The sequence below is a fragment of the Eulemur rufifrons genome, chromosome 7, assembly GCF_041146395.1.
Source record: "Eulemur rufifrons isolate Redbay chromosome 7, OSU_ERuf_1, whole genome shotgun sequence".
Taxonomy (NCBI): Eukaryota; Metazoa; Chordata; class Mammalia; order Primates; family Lemuridae; genus Eulemur; species Eulemur rufifrons.
In genome coordinates this window covers 225,964,761-225,979,297 of record NC_090989.1, presented here as the reverse complement: position 1 = coordinate 225,979,297, position 14,537 = coordinate 225,964,761, and the positions used below count along the sequence as shown (strand labels likewise).

Below are 14,537 nucleotides of genomic sequence, written 5' to 3'. Positions count from 1 at the left end.
CTCCTTGATGTTCAGAGTAACTGGAAAATTCAGACCATGAGAACTGACATTTAGAAAGACAAAGAATTTTCTCAGGAGTATTGTACTCTGTATGCATCAAATGTCCTTCAAGATTCAAATTAGGATACAGCCTTGGCAAATCCTTCTACATAAACAAGGATCCTGGAGTTCTCCTTAAACCATTCTAAGAAAGGAAGTTTTCATCACTTCATTAGTGATGAAGAAAAAACTACTTGATCCTATCACCATCAGTTCTTTAAGAAAGAATGCGTCAATCTTTGTGCTGGTTTTTTGAGAACTTTTTAAGATATTGAGACAAATATAATCAAATGTAAAAGTGTTAAACTTGGTAAGATCCTGGTTAAAATACAAAGAAATGTAAGACAATTTTAGGACAATTGGGAAAATGTGACTATGGCTTGGATATTAGATATTAGGGGACTATTGTTCACTCCTTTTGGTATGATAGTGGGCTTGCGGTTGGCCAGCACATGCTCTTATTCTTAGGAGATACATGCTGAAATATTAGGGGTGGAGTGTCATAATGCCTGCAAGTTATTTTCCAATGGTTTGGTCAAATAAAAGAGGGGAGGGATAAAATATTAATTATTGTTGAATCTCAGTAGGGAGGGCATAAGGGTGTGTTCACTGAGCCAGTCTTTCAATTGAATCTTTTTGAAATCTTTCAAAATCAAAAGATATAAATAGCTACACAGATGTTCTGGCTAATGAGTAGAGTTTAAGCCACTAGAAAAAGCTGAGTAGGGACTTCATGTGGCTTGATCCATGGCAGTATTTCTCCTGTTGTTTAATAGTTTAAAGTCATGGATCCAATAGACTCTTCTCCCTTGTGACCCACTGGAATCATCCCAGAAGAATGGCTCTCTTTCTTTTTTTCCCTGCCAAGTGTTCCACAGCAAGAGCGTGCCCAGCCCTCTGCAGGAAACTGCCACTTCGGGCACAAGGGTTTCAATCCCCTAGAACTCAAAAATACGAGGCAGCATTTATCGAGCTAAATTATCTCTTTATTAGGAAAGCACCAACACCACATTCTTCGAAATTACTGGAATTTTATTTGCCTCAGGCTTATGACTTGCAACCAAAGACATTGTGCAAAGAAAGCAAAGATTAAGTACACTTTAGGGAGGAGACGATACACATTGGTAACATAGGAGATCAGGGTGACAAAAGAAGCCATCCAATACACTATATAGATTGCAATATTCAATAGCGTTTTCAACAAAACTTTTTTTAAAATCAAGAGCAAAAAAATTAAGCAATGTTTACAGTAGACATAAATCTTATACAATTCAAAAAGCATTTTTTTCCAGATCATAGAGCATAAAATGGAAAAATGTATATGTAGGTGAAATCTAACTACTGTACATTTATCACCTATTAAATTTGCTTATATGTACCACAGTGTAAAAAAAAAAAATACCGAAGAAATAAAAACCTTGAAAATTGCCTGATGAAAAATAAAATAACCAGTGGCTTTTAATGGCTTCTCCTGGTTATCAGTGCTACAAAAGACAAAAATCTTCTCATCTGAACAGGTGATAAAACCAGGCACAAGCAAACTGTTACCAAATTAGACCCACCCATAGAAATATACTATCCACCCACATATTTTCCATCAAAAGCTTTTTTTTGTTTGTTTTAATCTTTGAGGCCCATTTGGTCACAATATGTTACAAATATTTGTGTGTGTGTGTGTGTGTGTGTGTTTTTACACCATGATATCATATGTTTGTCTGGCACTATCCTAAAGCTAGTTTATAGATGAAGATGATATAGAAACGACCCAGTGCCCATATGACAAATGAACTCACTGGGCAGAAATGAGACGGGGGAGGAAGGAATTCAGTTCCATCAAGGAAAAAAGGTCCATACTGATCATTCATCATCAGTCCCACTGGCTTCTGATTGTTCCTAGAAGTAAAAAGACAAAATGAAATAAAATCACATGGGAGCAAAAGAAGGTATGATAACAAACCATCAGGAGGCAAAGTAGTTTGGAAACAGGTAACCCCCCCCCCAAATCTTTCTGTGAGAAGAGAGGAACACATTAACGAGGCATCAACAGCCTCTAAGCTTAAAAGGGAGTTCCTAGTTGAAAATCCCAAAGCACTACCCACCATCTATGCCAGTGTTTGCACTCTTGCTTGAAAAGTTTATGGCTAAAAATTTCTGCTTTTAGCCCTATGTTTTTAGAAATGCATGGGAGGAAAAAAAACATGCATTTGATGTCTACTCATTGGTAAGTCTTCTAAAAAAAAAAATCACAATATTTTAAATGTATTTGAAAATGCCTGTCTCAAGAGTCAGGCTGGGGTTGGGTAATAATTCTGAAACTTTGCCAAAATGGCACTGTGTTGAAGAAAAATCAAACTAACATATACACTAAAATGAAAAATTATCTTTCCAGGAAGAATAAAGTATGGGCAGCAAGGAAATCCAAGCTGCTCTAGAAAGTGAAACTGATACAATGCAGGGTGCTTTAAAAGGCAAGGTATTAGAAGTTTCTGCCCACCATTCTACCTCGTTGCCCAGTCAGGGATGGTGCACTAGACTGAGTTATAATTCAGCCTCTGCTGTTTACTTGCTACATGACCTATAGGAAAACACACACAAGCTAAGTACTGGTTTCTATAAGAGGTAATATCTTGAGAGTGACATCTAATGATGCTGATATAAGCATTAAATATGCTACTATACACGAAGGTGCCTGTTTCAGGGTCTAGCTCAATAAATGCTCCCTGAATTTTCCAAATATAACACCTCTAGGTACTGAAAAAGTCATTTGAGGGTTTTTTTCTTTTTTTTTTTTTAAATGACCCCTTAAGAATCAACTCAAACCCAAAACTCTGACATCAAAACACTTTTTTTCATTCTTCCATTTAATTGACCGCTATATACTAGGTACCACGCTGGGTGTGATGGATATAAAATATTAACTGGCCATGGAGAGAACCATATTTATAGGTAAGCATGTGGGAAGATTAAAAATGGGGTAAAAGGGAATTTGATTTAGTAGTTTTTCATTTTTGAAGACTATTAAAAAAGCAATAAACAAAGCCCCAAATTCTTTGTTCTAAATCAGGCAGCTCTGTTTATATCCCTCCATAATGAAATCTCACCAAACATTTCCCTCCCTGGATAATAAAGTGAAAAGGCGGAGGGGGCCTGGCAGCGTGAGGGGCAGACAAGCAGCGGGAGGACTTCTCTGCCTTCGGTCTGCACCAGCATCACTTACATGTTCATCCTGCTCCTCGTCGCTGTCAAAATCGCTCACTACAGGTTTGGCTTTTCCTCGATTTGGCCTTTTCTTGCCTTTTCCTTTGTCCCGGCCTTTCTCATCTTTTTTATTGAGCTTGATTTTCACCTTAACAGATTTCGCTACAACCAAAATACATGAAACAGACACCAATGAGATCGCAGGGAAATCTTTTTACAAGCAGTGAAACAATTGCCGACCTACAGGCAATGAACCCAGCATCCCAGAGGCCTGGAACAGAGAGCTTTTTACATTAGAAAATATAAATATGGGTAAAAAGGAGACCAATAATTTTACTATGTAGATAACTCCAGTTGACTTAAAAATATTATCCAAGTATTTGAATTTTTCTTTTTAACAACACAGAAAGGTACAAAATGGAAAGTTAAAACATTCAAACACATGAATTTATAAGCTTCCTTTCCCCCATTTCTAAGTGTTTCTCCCTACAGTTCTCTTTCTGGTGATTATTTCCAGAAACAAAATGTCCATACCTGCAAATATATCCATTTCTCTCTGTGCGTGTTGTGTGCATAATCCTACATATATTCTATAAAATTCTCTATATAATAAAGAATTCAGGTGTGTATGTATATATACACACACACACACACACACACACACACACACTTGAATTATTTCTATAGTTATTCTAAAGGGATCTTTATATATGCCCATATTCCACATTTTGCTGTTTTCTCACATATGTGGGACATTTTTATGTATCACCTCATACATATCTGCTTAATTCTTTTTGACACCTGAACATTTTCCATCTTATAGTACACTATAATTTATTTAACCAGTCCCCTGGTGTTAAAGTTTCCTGCGTTTTTGCCCATATAAACAAAGCTGCTATAAACCTATTTGTCAACGTACCTTGGCAGAATTGGAGGGAGTTAGGGTGGACATATCCATATGGTAAATTTCTAACAGTGCTCTGCCAAATTAGCCTTAAAAAATACTGAAGCCACTTCTGTCACAGAGCTAACCCTTGGAAGAGGTCAAAGTGCAATGACACAGGTAAAAGTGCGTATCCCAAGGAACAGAGAAAATCTGCTCCAGGGTATCTATCCGGGATAGGCATACACACAATACCATTTTTAGCATGTGATGATGAAGTCACTGAGAATGTGGTTGTCTTGCTCAAACCAGCTTTGCTAAAATATCATGTTTGGTGGGTCTCAAGGCTCCTAGAAATAGACACTGTCATGGAAGGAATCAGCTCTAGAAGGAATTAGAATTTTTCAGACTTCTTTGGTGAAGTGCATGGACCCACAAAACATTTGCAAAAATGAAATAGTTCATAGAAATGTAAGCTAACCAAAGGCATGAGCGTGGGGCTGTTACGAAGTGTAGTGGGAGCATGTGCCCTTCCTCACCCCAGGTGGGGCAAAAGCTGGCAAATCCTACTACACAAAATAGTATTCCTAGTCGAGGCTTCTATCCCTTATACCCAGATGTCTGCTGCTTAATGAGCTATAAGGTGGCAGGGGAGGGTGGCAGGGCGTTTGCTTTGGGTGGAGTAACTCGGGACACCAAGAAGAATGGGGACGAAAAGGCCTAACCTATTAATGGAAATGCATAAAGATGTGGGGGCCTCTTAAAAAAGATGCCAGCAGGCAGTCAAACTGGGCATTTCTAGATAATCTGGAAAGACAAAGTGAAATATCTCCATCTGTATGGGTATGGCTCTTCCCGACAAGGAAGTACAGAAAGGTGTTGAGAAGGCAGAAGAATGGCAGTAAGGGCAAGAAAACGCATCTCCAAGACCATAATCCAACTGTGCCTTGGAGTGTGGGGCATTCAGTTGTGAGGCCTGTGTCCCTCAAAAAGCCTATCAGGCTGATAAACTGGACCATGAGGTGAGCTCTACAAACAGCTTCCTAAGGTTTTATGATATGACCGTAGGCACCCAGGAAAAGTCCTAATTACCAAGTGTGGTGGGCTCCCCCCAAGATGTCCTAATCCTGAACCTGTGAGTATGTCACCTTACATGGCAAAAGGGATTAAGATTTCTAATCAGCTGACATACAGATGGGGAAATGATTCTGCATTATCCAGGTGGGCTGACTCTAATCGCATGTGTCCTTAACAGGGGAAGGAGGCGGCAGAAGAGAGGGTTAAAGAGACGCATCACGAGCAGGGCTCCACCTGTCACTGCTTGCTTTCATGATGGAGCGAGGGGGGACACAAGCCAGAGTGCTGCCGGGAACAGCCCTCAGCTGGCAGCCAGCAAGAAAACGGGCACTTCGGGTCCTACAAACACAGGGACTTGAACTCTGCTAACCAGCAGGCTTAGCACGGAAATGGATTCTTCCCTCGAGCCTCCAGAAAGGAACACAGGCTGCTAACACCTTGATCTTAACCCAGAGAGACCCATGCTGAGCTTGTGACCTACAGAACTGCGAGACAGTAAGTTGGTGGTATATCAAGCCACTAAATTTGGGGTAATTTGTCATAGCAGCAACAGAAAATTAATACAAGTCTCAAAGAATTACAGAAAAGCTAAATGGGATAAGAGGGCAGCTATATGAAAATAGGTTAGAAATCTGGCTCTAAGATAATGAAATATATAGCTAAGATAGATTACATAGATGTATTCATCAAATGCTAAAACTAGAGAATAAGCAGATGAAATTGAGAAAGTTTAATAACAAAAGGCAGAATCACTAAAAAGAATAATAGATGAAGGTGTCAGGAAAGAAACACTTGTATATATTGCTGACAAGGCTGTAAAATCCATTCTGTGTAACAATATGTACACATCAAATATTATTTTAAATGTTTTCAGTAATTTATGGATAAGAATGTTCAGGACAGAATTATATAGAAACAACCTGGGCTGGGCACAGAGGCTCATGCCTGTAATCCTAGCACTCCAGGGGGCAGGGGCTGAGGTGGGAGGATCCCTTGAGGTCAGTTCGAGAGCAGCTTGAGTAAGAGCAAGACCCCGTTTCTACTAAAAATAGAAAAAATTGGCATAGTGGCATGTGCCTATAGTCCTAGCTACTCTGGAGGCTGAGGCAGGAGGATTGCTTGAGCCTGGGAGTCTGAGGGTTGTAGTGAGCTATGATGATACCACAGCACTCTAGCCCAGGTGACAGAGTGAGACTCTGTCTCAAACAAAAAAAAAAAAAAAAAAAAGCTTGATTAACTGAGGAGTGTGATAAATTCATTTTGGTATCTCCATTAATGAATGTTAATATATATGTTAATGAAATACTCATTGCTATGGGAAACTGTTCATAACAAGTAGGAAAATCATGGCACAGAATAGTGTGCTATATACTTTTGTAAACAGTATTTATATAGAGAAAATTAGAAGGCAACTTCTGAAAGTTAAATATATATCAGGATAAGGAATTACAGAAAACTTTTTTACTTTTTAAAAACTATTTTCCAAGTCGCCTGTACTAACTGTATAATTAGAAACAAACCCGATACTTTTTTAAAAGCACGTTACATAGCAGACCATAACTATGGGCATTTATTACCCTGAGAGGAGGTATGGGGTAAAAACATAATTTAGGTAAGAAGACATTTTAGACTTCTGAAAGCAGCCTTAATCTTTGGAATATTAGTGCTATATCAACCAGGGCTGGGAAGAGGGAAAAACAATGGAGGCTCCTACCTTGGGTGTAAAATTTAAGGGGGCACCAAAACTCAATAATCAAATATTCTAATAGAATATTTTTAAAAACTCAAAATTAATGCCAAAAAAATCCGTGATGAACAAACTATCAGCATTTTAAATAACAGACAGGAATCAGTATCACTGCACACCAAAAAACCACCAAATTCTCTGACAGATAAAGTAGACCACAGTTCCAACTCAGTTTGAATCACTGCTTTAGAAAACAATTGTCAAAGTGTGGTTGTTGGCCCAGCAATATCCCCTGGGAGCCTGTTAGAAATGCCTATTCCCAGGTCCCACCACAGGCTATTGAGTGAGAAACACCGTGGGCAAAACCTAGAAACCCAGGTTTGCGAACCACTGTGCTAAAAAATAGATAGGTGGTATTAGCAGTAGTATTGATAGAAAACATATATTATACTAACATTCAAAGGTAGCATTAAGAGAGGATTTGCCATGAGCCTGGCCTTGTGCTAAATGTTTTACATGGTTGCAGGTCCTTTTTATTTCCTGTTTTACAAATGAGGAAACTGAGCCTGAGCAGGGTTAAGTAGGTTGCCCAGCAAGGACAAAGTGGACTAAGGACTCGAATGCAGAGATGCCAACTCTAAAGTCTCCTCCATTAGCATCTGTGGAAACATCGACGCAGGTGGGAAGGAACAAAGACATGGAGGAACCAGATGCCTGGGCTTACCTTCAGACTCTGACTCCTCTTCGTCTTCCTCTTCCTCCTCTTCATTGCTTTCATCCTCACTCTCTTCCTCTTTGGCAATTTTCTGCCGAGCACTCTTAAACACTGACTGTAAGACAATGGAGTCTTCGTAGATCTAAATGGTCAAAATGGCATCTGTTAAAAACTGTGAGCTGAGGGCCCAAAATTCACCACCGCAGCATGCTTTTCTCTTATGCAACACACCAGCTTTGTTTGACATGGATTTTAGTAGAAATGTCACCATTGGCTTTTATGCCTACATGAAAACTCAACAGAAAAATACCAGACCCAAATACAGACATACATATTGTTATAGCAGAAAGTCCAAATGTAGTTGAAATTATTTCAATGTGTGTGTGTGTGTGTGTGTGCTCGCGCATTTGTACTTGAGGAAGAATAGTGGATAAGATATCCTTCATCTTGACTATAAAAATAGTATTTATAAAACCACATTTATTTGAATTGTTCTATAAAATACTGTAGTAATACTGTGGTAAAGCAACCTTCTTTAAAATGCAATTGTGAGGGCTATTCCCTATAACCGAGTTTCTCAGTACTAGCCCATACTTACCAAATCAACACTTTTTTTTTTTTTTTCAATATATGTACATACCTAAGCATAGCCTGGGTAGGTGCTGAGATAGAAAGTTCAGAAGTGGTCCTTTTCCCCAAAACGTTGAAAACAGAACTACTATATGATCCAGCAATCCCACTTCTGGGTATATATCCAAAACAACCAAAAGTAGGGTCTTGAAAACACAGTTGCAAATCCATTTTTATAGCATAATTCACAATAGCCAACAAGTGGAAAAAAGCCAAGTGTTCATGGATGGATGAATGGATAATCAAAAGTGGTATATACATTTAATGGCATATTATTCAGCCTTAAAAAAGATGGAACTCCTGTCACATGCTACGACATAGATGAAACTTGAGGACATTACGTTAAGTCCATAAGTATGTAAGCCAGTCACAAAAAGACAAATACACAGAATCTGAAAGTAGCACGGTGGTTACCAAGGGCCAGGAGGGAGGAAGAAGATGAGAGTTGTTACCTAACAGGCACAAGAGTTTCCGTTTTGCAAGATAAAGTTCCACAGATCTGTTGTACAACAAAGTGAATATACTTAACACTACAGAACTGTATGGTTAAAAATGATCATGATAAATTTTATGTCTTTTTACCACAATTAAGAAAATATTTAAAGGAAAAAAAATGGTCCTAAGAACATATTCCTTTATTGTAAAGATGACCCACACTCAAAAAGGTGACTGAGCGATTTGTGGTAAGCAACAAATGAATAAAGGCAGTGAGGATGAGAGGAGACCAAAAGCCCCCAGAGAGAGAAAACACTGAGATGTGGCTACGGGGGCAGCATTTGCCAGAGACGTCAGAGTTGAAATGGATCTTAAAGGTGAGGAGGATTCCAGCAGGGGTGAGAAAGATGAGGAGATTCACAGGAAATGAGAATATGAAAGATGCATCTGGGCTTGTGTCAGTTTCCTGGTTATGATTATCATACCATGGTATGCAAGATGTCACTATCTTGTGAAGACGTACAGGGTCTCTGTATTTATTATATCTTACAACTGCATGTGAATCTACAGTGATCTTTAAAAAATTAAAAGAAATACATCTGAGGAAGCAGATGTTTATGGTATCAGTCTGGCTGGACTATGGACTGTTTGGTTTCGGGAATAGCAGGAAATGCTAGACTTCAGAAAACAGTCTACAGAGATGAAAGTCACCCTAGACAGTGCAGGGGGGACCTCACAGCTGAGGGGGGCAGTAAATGGACAGGGTAAGAAGGTGGTTAGAGAAAGACAAGTATCCCAAATGGACGGAGAGAAACCAATCAAGAGGCCATGTATCAACCCATTTCAGCTGTGAGACAGTAACAGTGGGGACAGACAGGGAGGTTGTGGGGCTGGATGCGTATCATAGTAATACCATACTGCCAGCAAGAATCCAAAAATATATCCAGAGACTAAAGCTGTCATTCACAAAACTGTTCTCCATGCTCTCTACATCCTGGCTTTCATCTTAACTTTCTCTGGGGAGTGTCTGGAATATACAGAAGCTTGCTTTCAAGACCTACTATTTTGGTCAAGATAATACTAATAACCTGGAACTGTAGAGTCTGTTCTAGGAACATTCTGAAGATTCTTATGTTCTCCAATTTGATGACTAGAATTGACATGAAGGCAAAAGAGGAAGATCAGAAAGGCTTAAGGAAGTTAACAGTGTTTTAACACTGCCCTGGCTGGGGGACACGCTGTACATGTTGTCTCCTTCTCTCTTCTTCACAGGTAGGAGAGCATTAGGCCAGATACACAGATTAAAAGGCAGTGAGTTCCTACAAAAGGTGACAGTAATTGAGGTGTAATTAAAGTGAAAGTGTCCTCCCCCTTGTTATTTTAATAAATTCAGTTCACTTATATATGCTTAGACTTACTAATTATGGAGAAAGGGGAGTAAGAATTGCAGGTGGGCTAACAAAAAGGATTTTTTAAAGCAATTAGAGGTAGTGTTTTTTTTTTTTTAAATATATATTTTGTTTTGTCTTAAATCACAGTAGTTTCAACTCCTGATGCAAGGTTACAATCAGAAAAATGAAGGTAAATATAATCAAATACATCATCTCTATGAAATCAAAAGTGGTACTGCCAGACTCTCAGCATCACCTTGAAAGATTTACTTGAATTCCTCCTCTAATTAGAAGACAAGCCTTGAAGGGAAGAGTTAGGAGCCAGTATAGCGATGGTACAAAAGTAATTTGAAACTGCTAAAGCTTCAATTTACTTACACAGGTAGCATGAAAATACAGGCTTTTACTTTGTCATTTTCCTTCTGCCAGTGTAGTAGCAATGATTCAAAGGGTAAGAAAAATGAAATATTTTACTTAAAAGAACTGAGCACGTTTAAGGCTAAAAACTTTTTAGACCACGGGAGACAGACCTGTGATCCCTCCAAGTTGAACGTCTGAGCGTTGTGACAGAGAAGCATGACATCTTTCTCCAGGTCGCCTAGGCTCCGGTACTTATGATTACGAATTCTTTCCTAATGCAAATTTTGGATAAGATAGAGAAAAAGAAAAGGGAGAATAAAATGCAACAATCATTAGTTAATAAAGACTGATTTTCTGTTTGTGTTCAACCCCAGGGACCATCATTCACCGAGACCACCCTCTCACTAGTATTCCTTCGTGGGCGTGGGGAGAAAGGAGCACATGATGCAAAACAAGAAGAGCAACTGGAGGTTGTCTGAAAGGTCCTCAATAAAATGCAATATAGTATATGAGCTCTCAACATAATGATTAAGTAACACAAGGAAAGGCACACGGACATGCAACCTTTCTGGGGGCAAGCCCTGGCTAGGTGGCAGGGGTGGTCAGACGGGATGCCACACTGAGTCCCAGCTGTAACTTCAACGAATTTACGCTTTTCCTTTATTTGCTTGAAGAATAATGTGGGTAAACAAAATATCTACCTTTATTTTTTTGAAATCCACTGGTTTCCTAATTAATTCATAGTATTCTGGTAATTCTTTCCTTGAAGGTAACTGAATGAAGACTTCACTGAGCTGTCGCCCTGAACTGTAGGGTGGGGGAAACAAAGAAAAACAAACCAGATCAAACACTATTGAGGAAAGGTTTTATTTCAGAGAATGTCAACAAAGCAAATTACATCCCATGCATATTGACATGGGGCTCTTTGAGTCAAGGAAAATCCCACAACTGTACTGGAAATTAATGCCCCTTGTGCTAACTTCAAAGTCATATTAAAATACAATCTGGTCTCCACTTCTGGCACATAGATGATATGGGAAGTCCACTGTGGATTTCTCTTTCAGACCCAATATATCTCTTCATTTTGACAGAAATATTTAAAATATCCTATTCAGCCAAAAATTTCATTTGTAAATGAATTGGTTAAAAAAAAAAACAAAAAACCAGACTTTATTTCCATATTCCTTTGTCTTCAAATTCACTTTATGTTTACAAAGTAACTCAATATAATGTTAGAATATCCTCTCAAATGGAAAGCTTTTGTATGTACCTAGTGTCTGAGTATTTTACACACCGTGAACCACACACACCTTTATTATTATTTGCCGGAGGAACCCCTTCATCCTGCCTAACTGCTCTTCTGTGTGTGTGGAGCAATTTGGGCAAAAAAAGAATGCATATATTTAGCAGGTGTGGATGCCTCGGGATTAGTGCTTGTACCTTCCCCCAAATTCATGGTAGGTTTACTTGAAAGCAGGTTGAATAGCAACAAATGCTTAGCATTTTGTGATTTTGAAACACAGGCTACAAAGCACTACAAGCTTTTAACATCACTTAATGTTGGAAGCAGACATGGTTAAAGGAACAAAGACATTCATAATTTAGGTTCAAGATCCTAATATCTGATTTGGCCCACCCAGATCAATACCAGTTTGTGATGTATGGTTCAGTCATTTTCCACAAAAAACCTCGCTCCCCTTCCAATGCTGTTTCTACTTCCTTTGTGAAGCCAGAGATATCAAAAAATCATAAGTCACTGCCATGCAAATTTCAGAAGGTGAATCTAGGAGTTTGTGAGAATGCTAGAAGGCAGTGGCAAAGCGTAAGTGACAATATGCTGTTTTAATCCTCAGTCCCAGTTGTATAATTAAAAAGTAATCATAATGACAGTTATCATAAAAAAGGCATGCGCAGTAACTCAAACGGTTGCTTAGCAACCAGTGGGGAAAATGCTGAAGTGCAAAGGGGCCTGCATAAATTAACTGAAAATCCTCTGTCAAAGGAATGGGCTAGTTTTTCTTCTACACTGGGTCACTGTTTCTGTTTTATTTTTTAATGCATGTATAAGCCTCATGAATCCTAAAATCAGGCAAACAAGAGGTTTAAGAAGACCGCAGTTTACTAGGGCATTGGATTTTTAGATTATTGTAGTCAAAGCCAAGGTGTTCTCTCAACCACTCCTACTCCCACCCCCCTCCCAGGTCGAGAAATGCATTTGTGCTGCCGTAACTTATGCCACACAATATGTGGGAAAAACTCTCCTGTCACTGTCACCTTCAATACCACAATTTCTAATCTATTCTTTTTCTACCACTCTGAGATTTATATGCTCAAACATTTTACCTGTTTAAAAAGGAGCATATGAAATGCAAGGGGAGTAATTTATAGATATTAATTTTTTCTGTTGCTATGAGTGACTTTATAATTAGTGCTCTTTATAACCTAGCAACAACCCAAAAGTCAGATCTCTTTGTAATTGTGGCGTTAACACCTGATCCTCCTCCAACAACATCATGGTGTCATTTTCTACATTGCCAACAGATGGTGTCATTTTTCTATTGACGGATTACAGCACATCTTTGCTTCGTACCCCTGTGATGGACATACTCTTAATTCCAACTGTGCTACTGGCAAAATAAGAAAATAAGCGGTTTGGACCAATAGTGCAATAAAGCTCTAGAGGGCAAAATGGCTGAAACAATCTTGATCTGACATCTCTGAACTCAGGCCCTAGAAATTCTATACCCCACCCCATAGAGACAAGTCCAGAGTTGTCTATGCTCATAAACAAAAGAGCTGAATGCTCTGAGACTTGGGGCCAAAACTGTAAAATAAGAAACAATTTATTCTGTTTCAAAAATAAACAGACTTAATATCTCTAACTCCACTTTTTTTTCCCCTTCCTAAGAGTAAAGGACAAGGGCAAGAGGAGGACCCGGAAGCTATCTAAGGAAGACTTCTTGGGACTGTGTTGCTTGCATCATCACTCAAATATTTCAGTCTGGCTTCCAAAGCCTTCAGGATATGTCCTTAACTCTCTGCAAACCCAATCTGTACCACTGACCACCTCCTCTCCTAGTCGGGACAGCCTCTCTTCCGTGTACCCCCAACGTATGTGGCCAGTCCCCTCTTATGACCCATTCCATGTCTCTCTAGCCCTGACCCATCTCACACTCCATGGCTGGAAGGTTCTCTGTGCTTTTTCCCCTCTTTGCATACTTCACTATCCGTCCAGGGTTAAAAGTCTATTCTCCATAAAAATGGAGAAAGGAAATTCTCCTAAATATTATACTAACTCTCAGTCCCTCATTTAATTCTTCTACGTATGTTGTTTTCTCTCCTCCCCACAGGGTGGGAATATCTTACACACGTCAAACCCTTCCCCCTTCCATACCAGAGCAATGGCAGTGCTGGACAGCTTCCCCAGGAAAAGTCTGGAGTCAGCTGCATCCAGCTCTTACATCACCTATAGAACCCACTGAGGTAGCAGGAGCATGCACTGCTACAGTTCTTTATTTTTTCTTAAATTACAGGTTTAAAAAGAAGCAAACAAACAAAAAAAGGAAGTGAAACAACTGGATAGAGTTTGGAATTCTTGGCATTTCTTTTTCAAACTTGAGCTGAGCAAAGGCTTTTTTAATATACCTTTTCAAATGTGTTTTTTTTTTTTTCCAGTTAGAAAGTTTTTTTCTTTTTAAAGTAGAAAACAATGGACTAATTGTACAATGGTTTACAGAAGGTGTTCTGTTTCTGTTGAAATGCTTATCCTACGACCAAGGTATTTTCCATTATGTCATTTTACACAATTGAAGGCCTAGGTATAAATTGTTATCTCAAAGTACACTGCTTCCCAGGACAAAAGGGAGACCCCCCTCTCCCTGAGTCCACAGAGGGTCTGTGATTTCAGATCGATTTTGCACAATGATCTATCTTAGACCAAGTGGGACTCTGATAAGACATGGGGTAGGATATGGGGGAGGAATGTAACCTGAAATACAAATTTGAAGGAACACACTGGACTTAGAGCCCACACAGGTGATGGTGGGCACCCTTCCTCTCCACAGACGCAAATGGGCATAGGGACATGGCCATGATGTCATAGTATGTGAGATGGAAAAGCCA

The 14,537-nt window shown here is 39.1% G+C and overlaps 1 protein-coding gene across 9 annotated transcripts in view; it reads right to left on the bottom strand.

Annotated features, from left to right (window-relative positions):
• Nucleotides 1–1,007: 1,007 nt before the first annotated feature.
• Nucleotides 1,008–14,537, bottom strand: part of SMARCA2 (SWI/SNF related BAF chromatin remodeling complex subunit ATPase 2) — a 164,546-nt gene continuing 151,016 nt past the window's right edge. For 6 of the 9 annotated variants that reach the window (XM_069476443.1, XM_069476448.1, XM_069476450.1 and 3 more), the window contains 5 exons: nt 11,117–11,222; nt 10,586–10,687; nt 7,609–7,741; nt 3,257–3,399; nt 1,008–1,932 (listed from right to left, as the gene is read on the bottom strand). In XM_069476443.1, coding sequence (XP_069332544.1) covers nt 1,897–1,932; nt 3,257–3,399; nt 7,609–7,741; nt 10,586–10,687; nt 11,117–11,222 — 520 coding nt within the window. In that variant the 3' untranslated portion in view covers nt 1,008–1,896. The remainder of the gene's footprint in view (nt 1,933–3,256; nt 3,400–7,608; nt 7,742–10,585; nt 10,688–11,116; nt 11,223–14,537) is intronic. The other 3 variants (XM_069476446.1, XM_069476447.1, XM_069476445.1) reach the window with 1 other exon arrangement.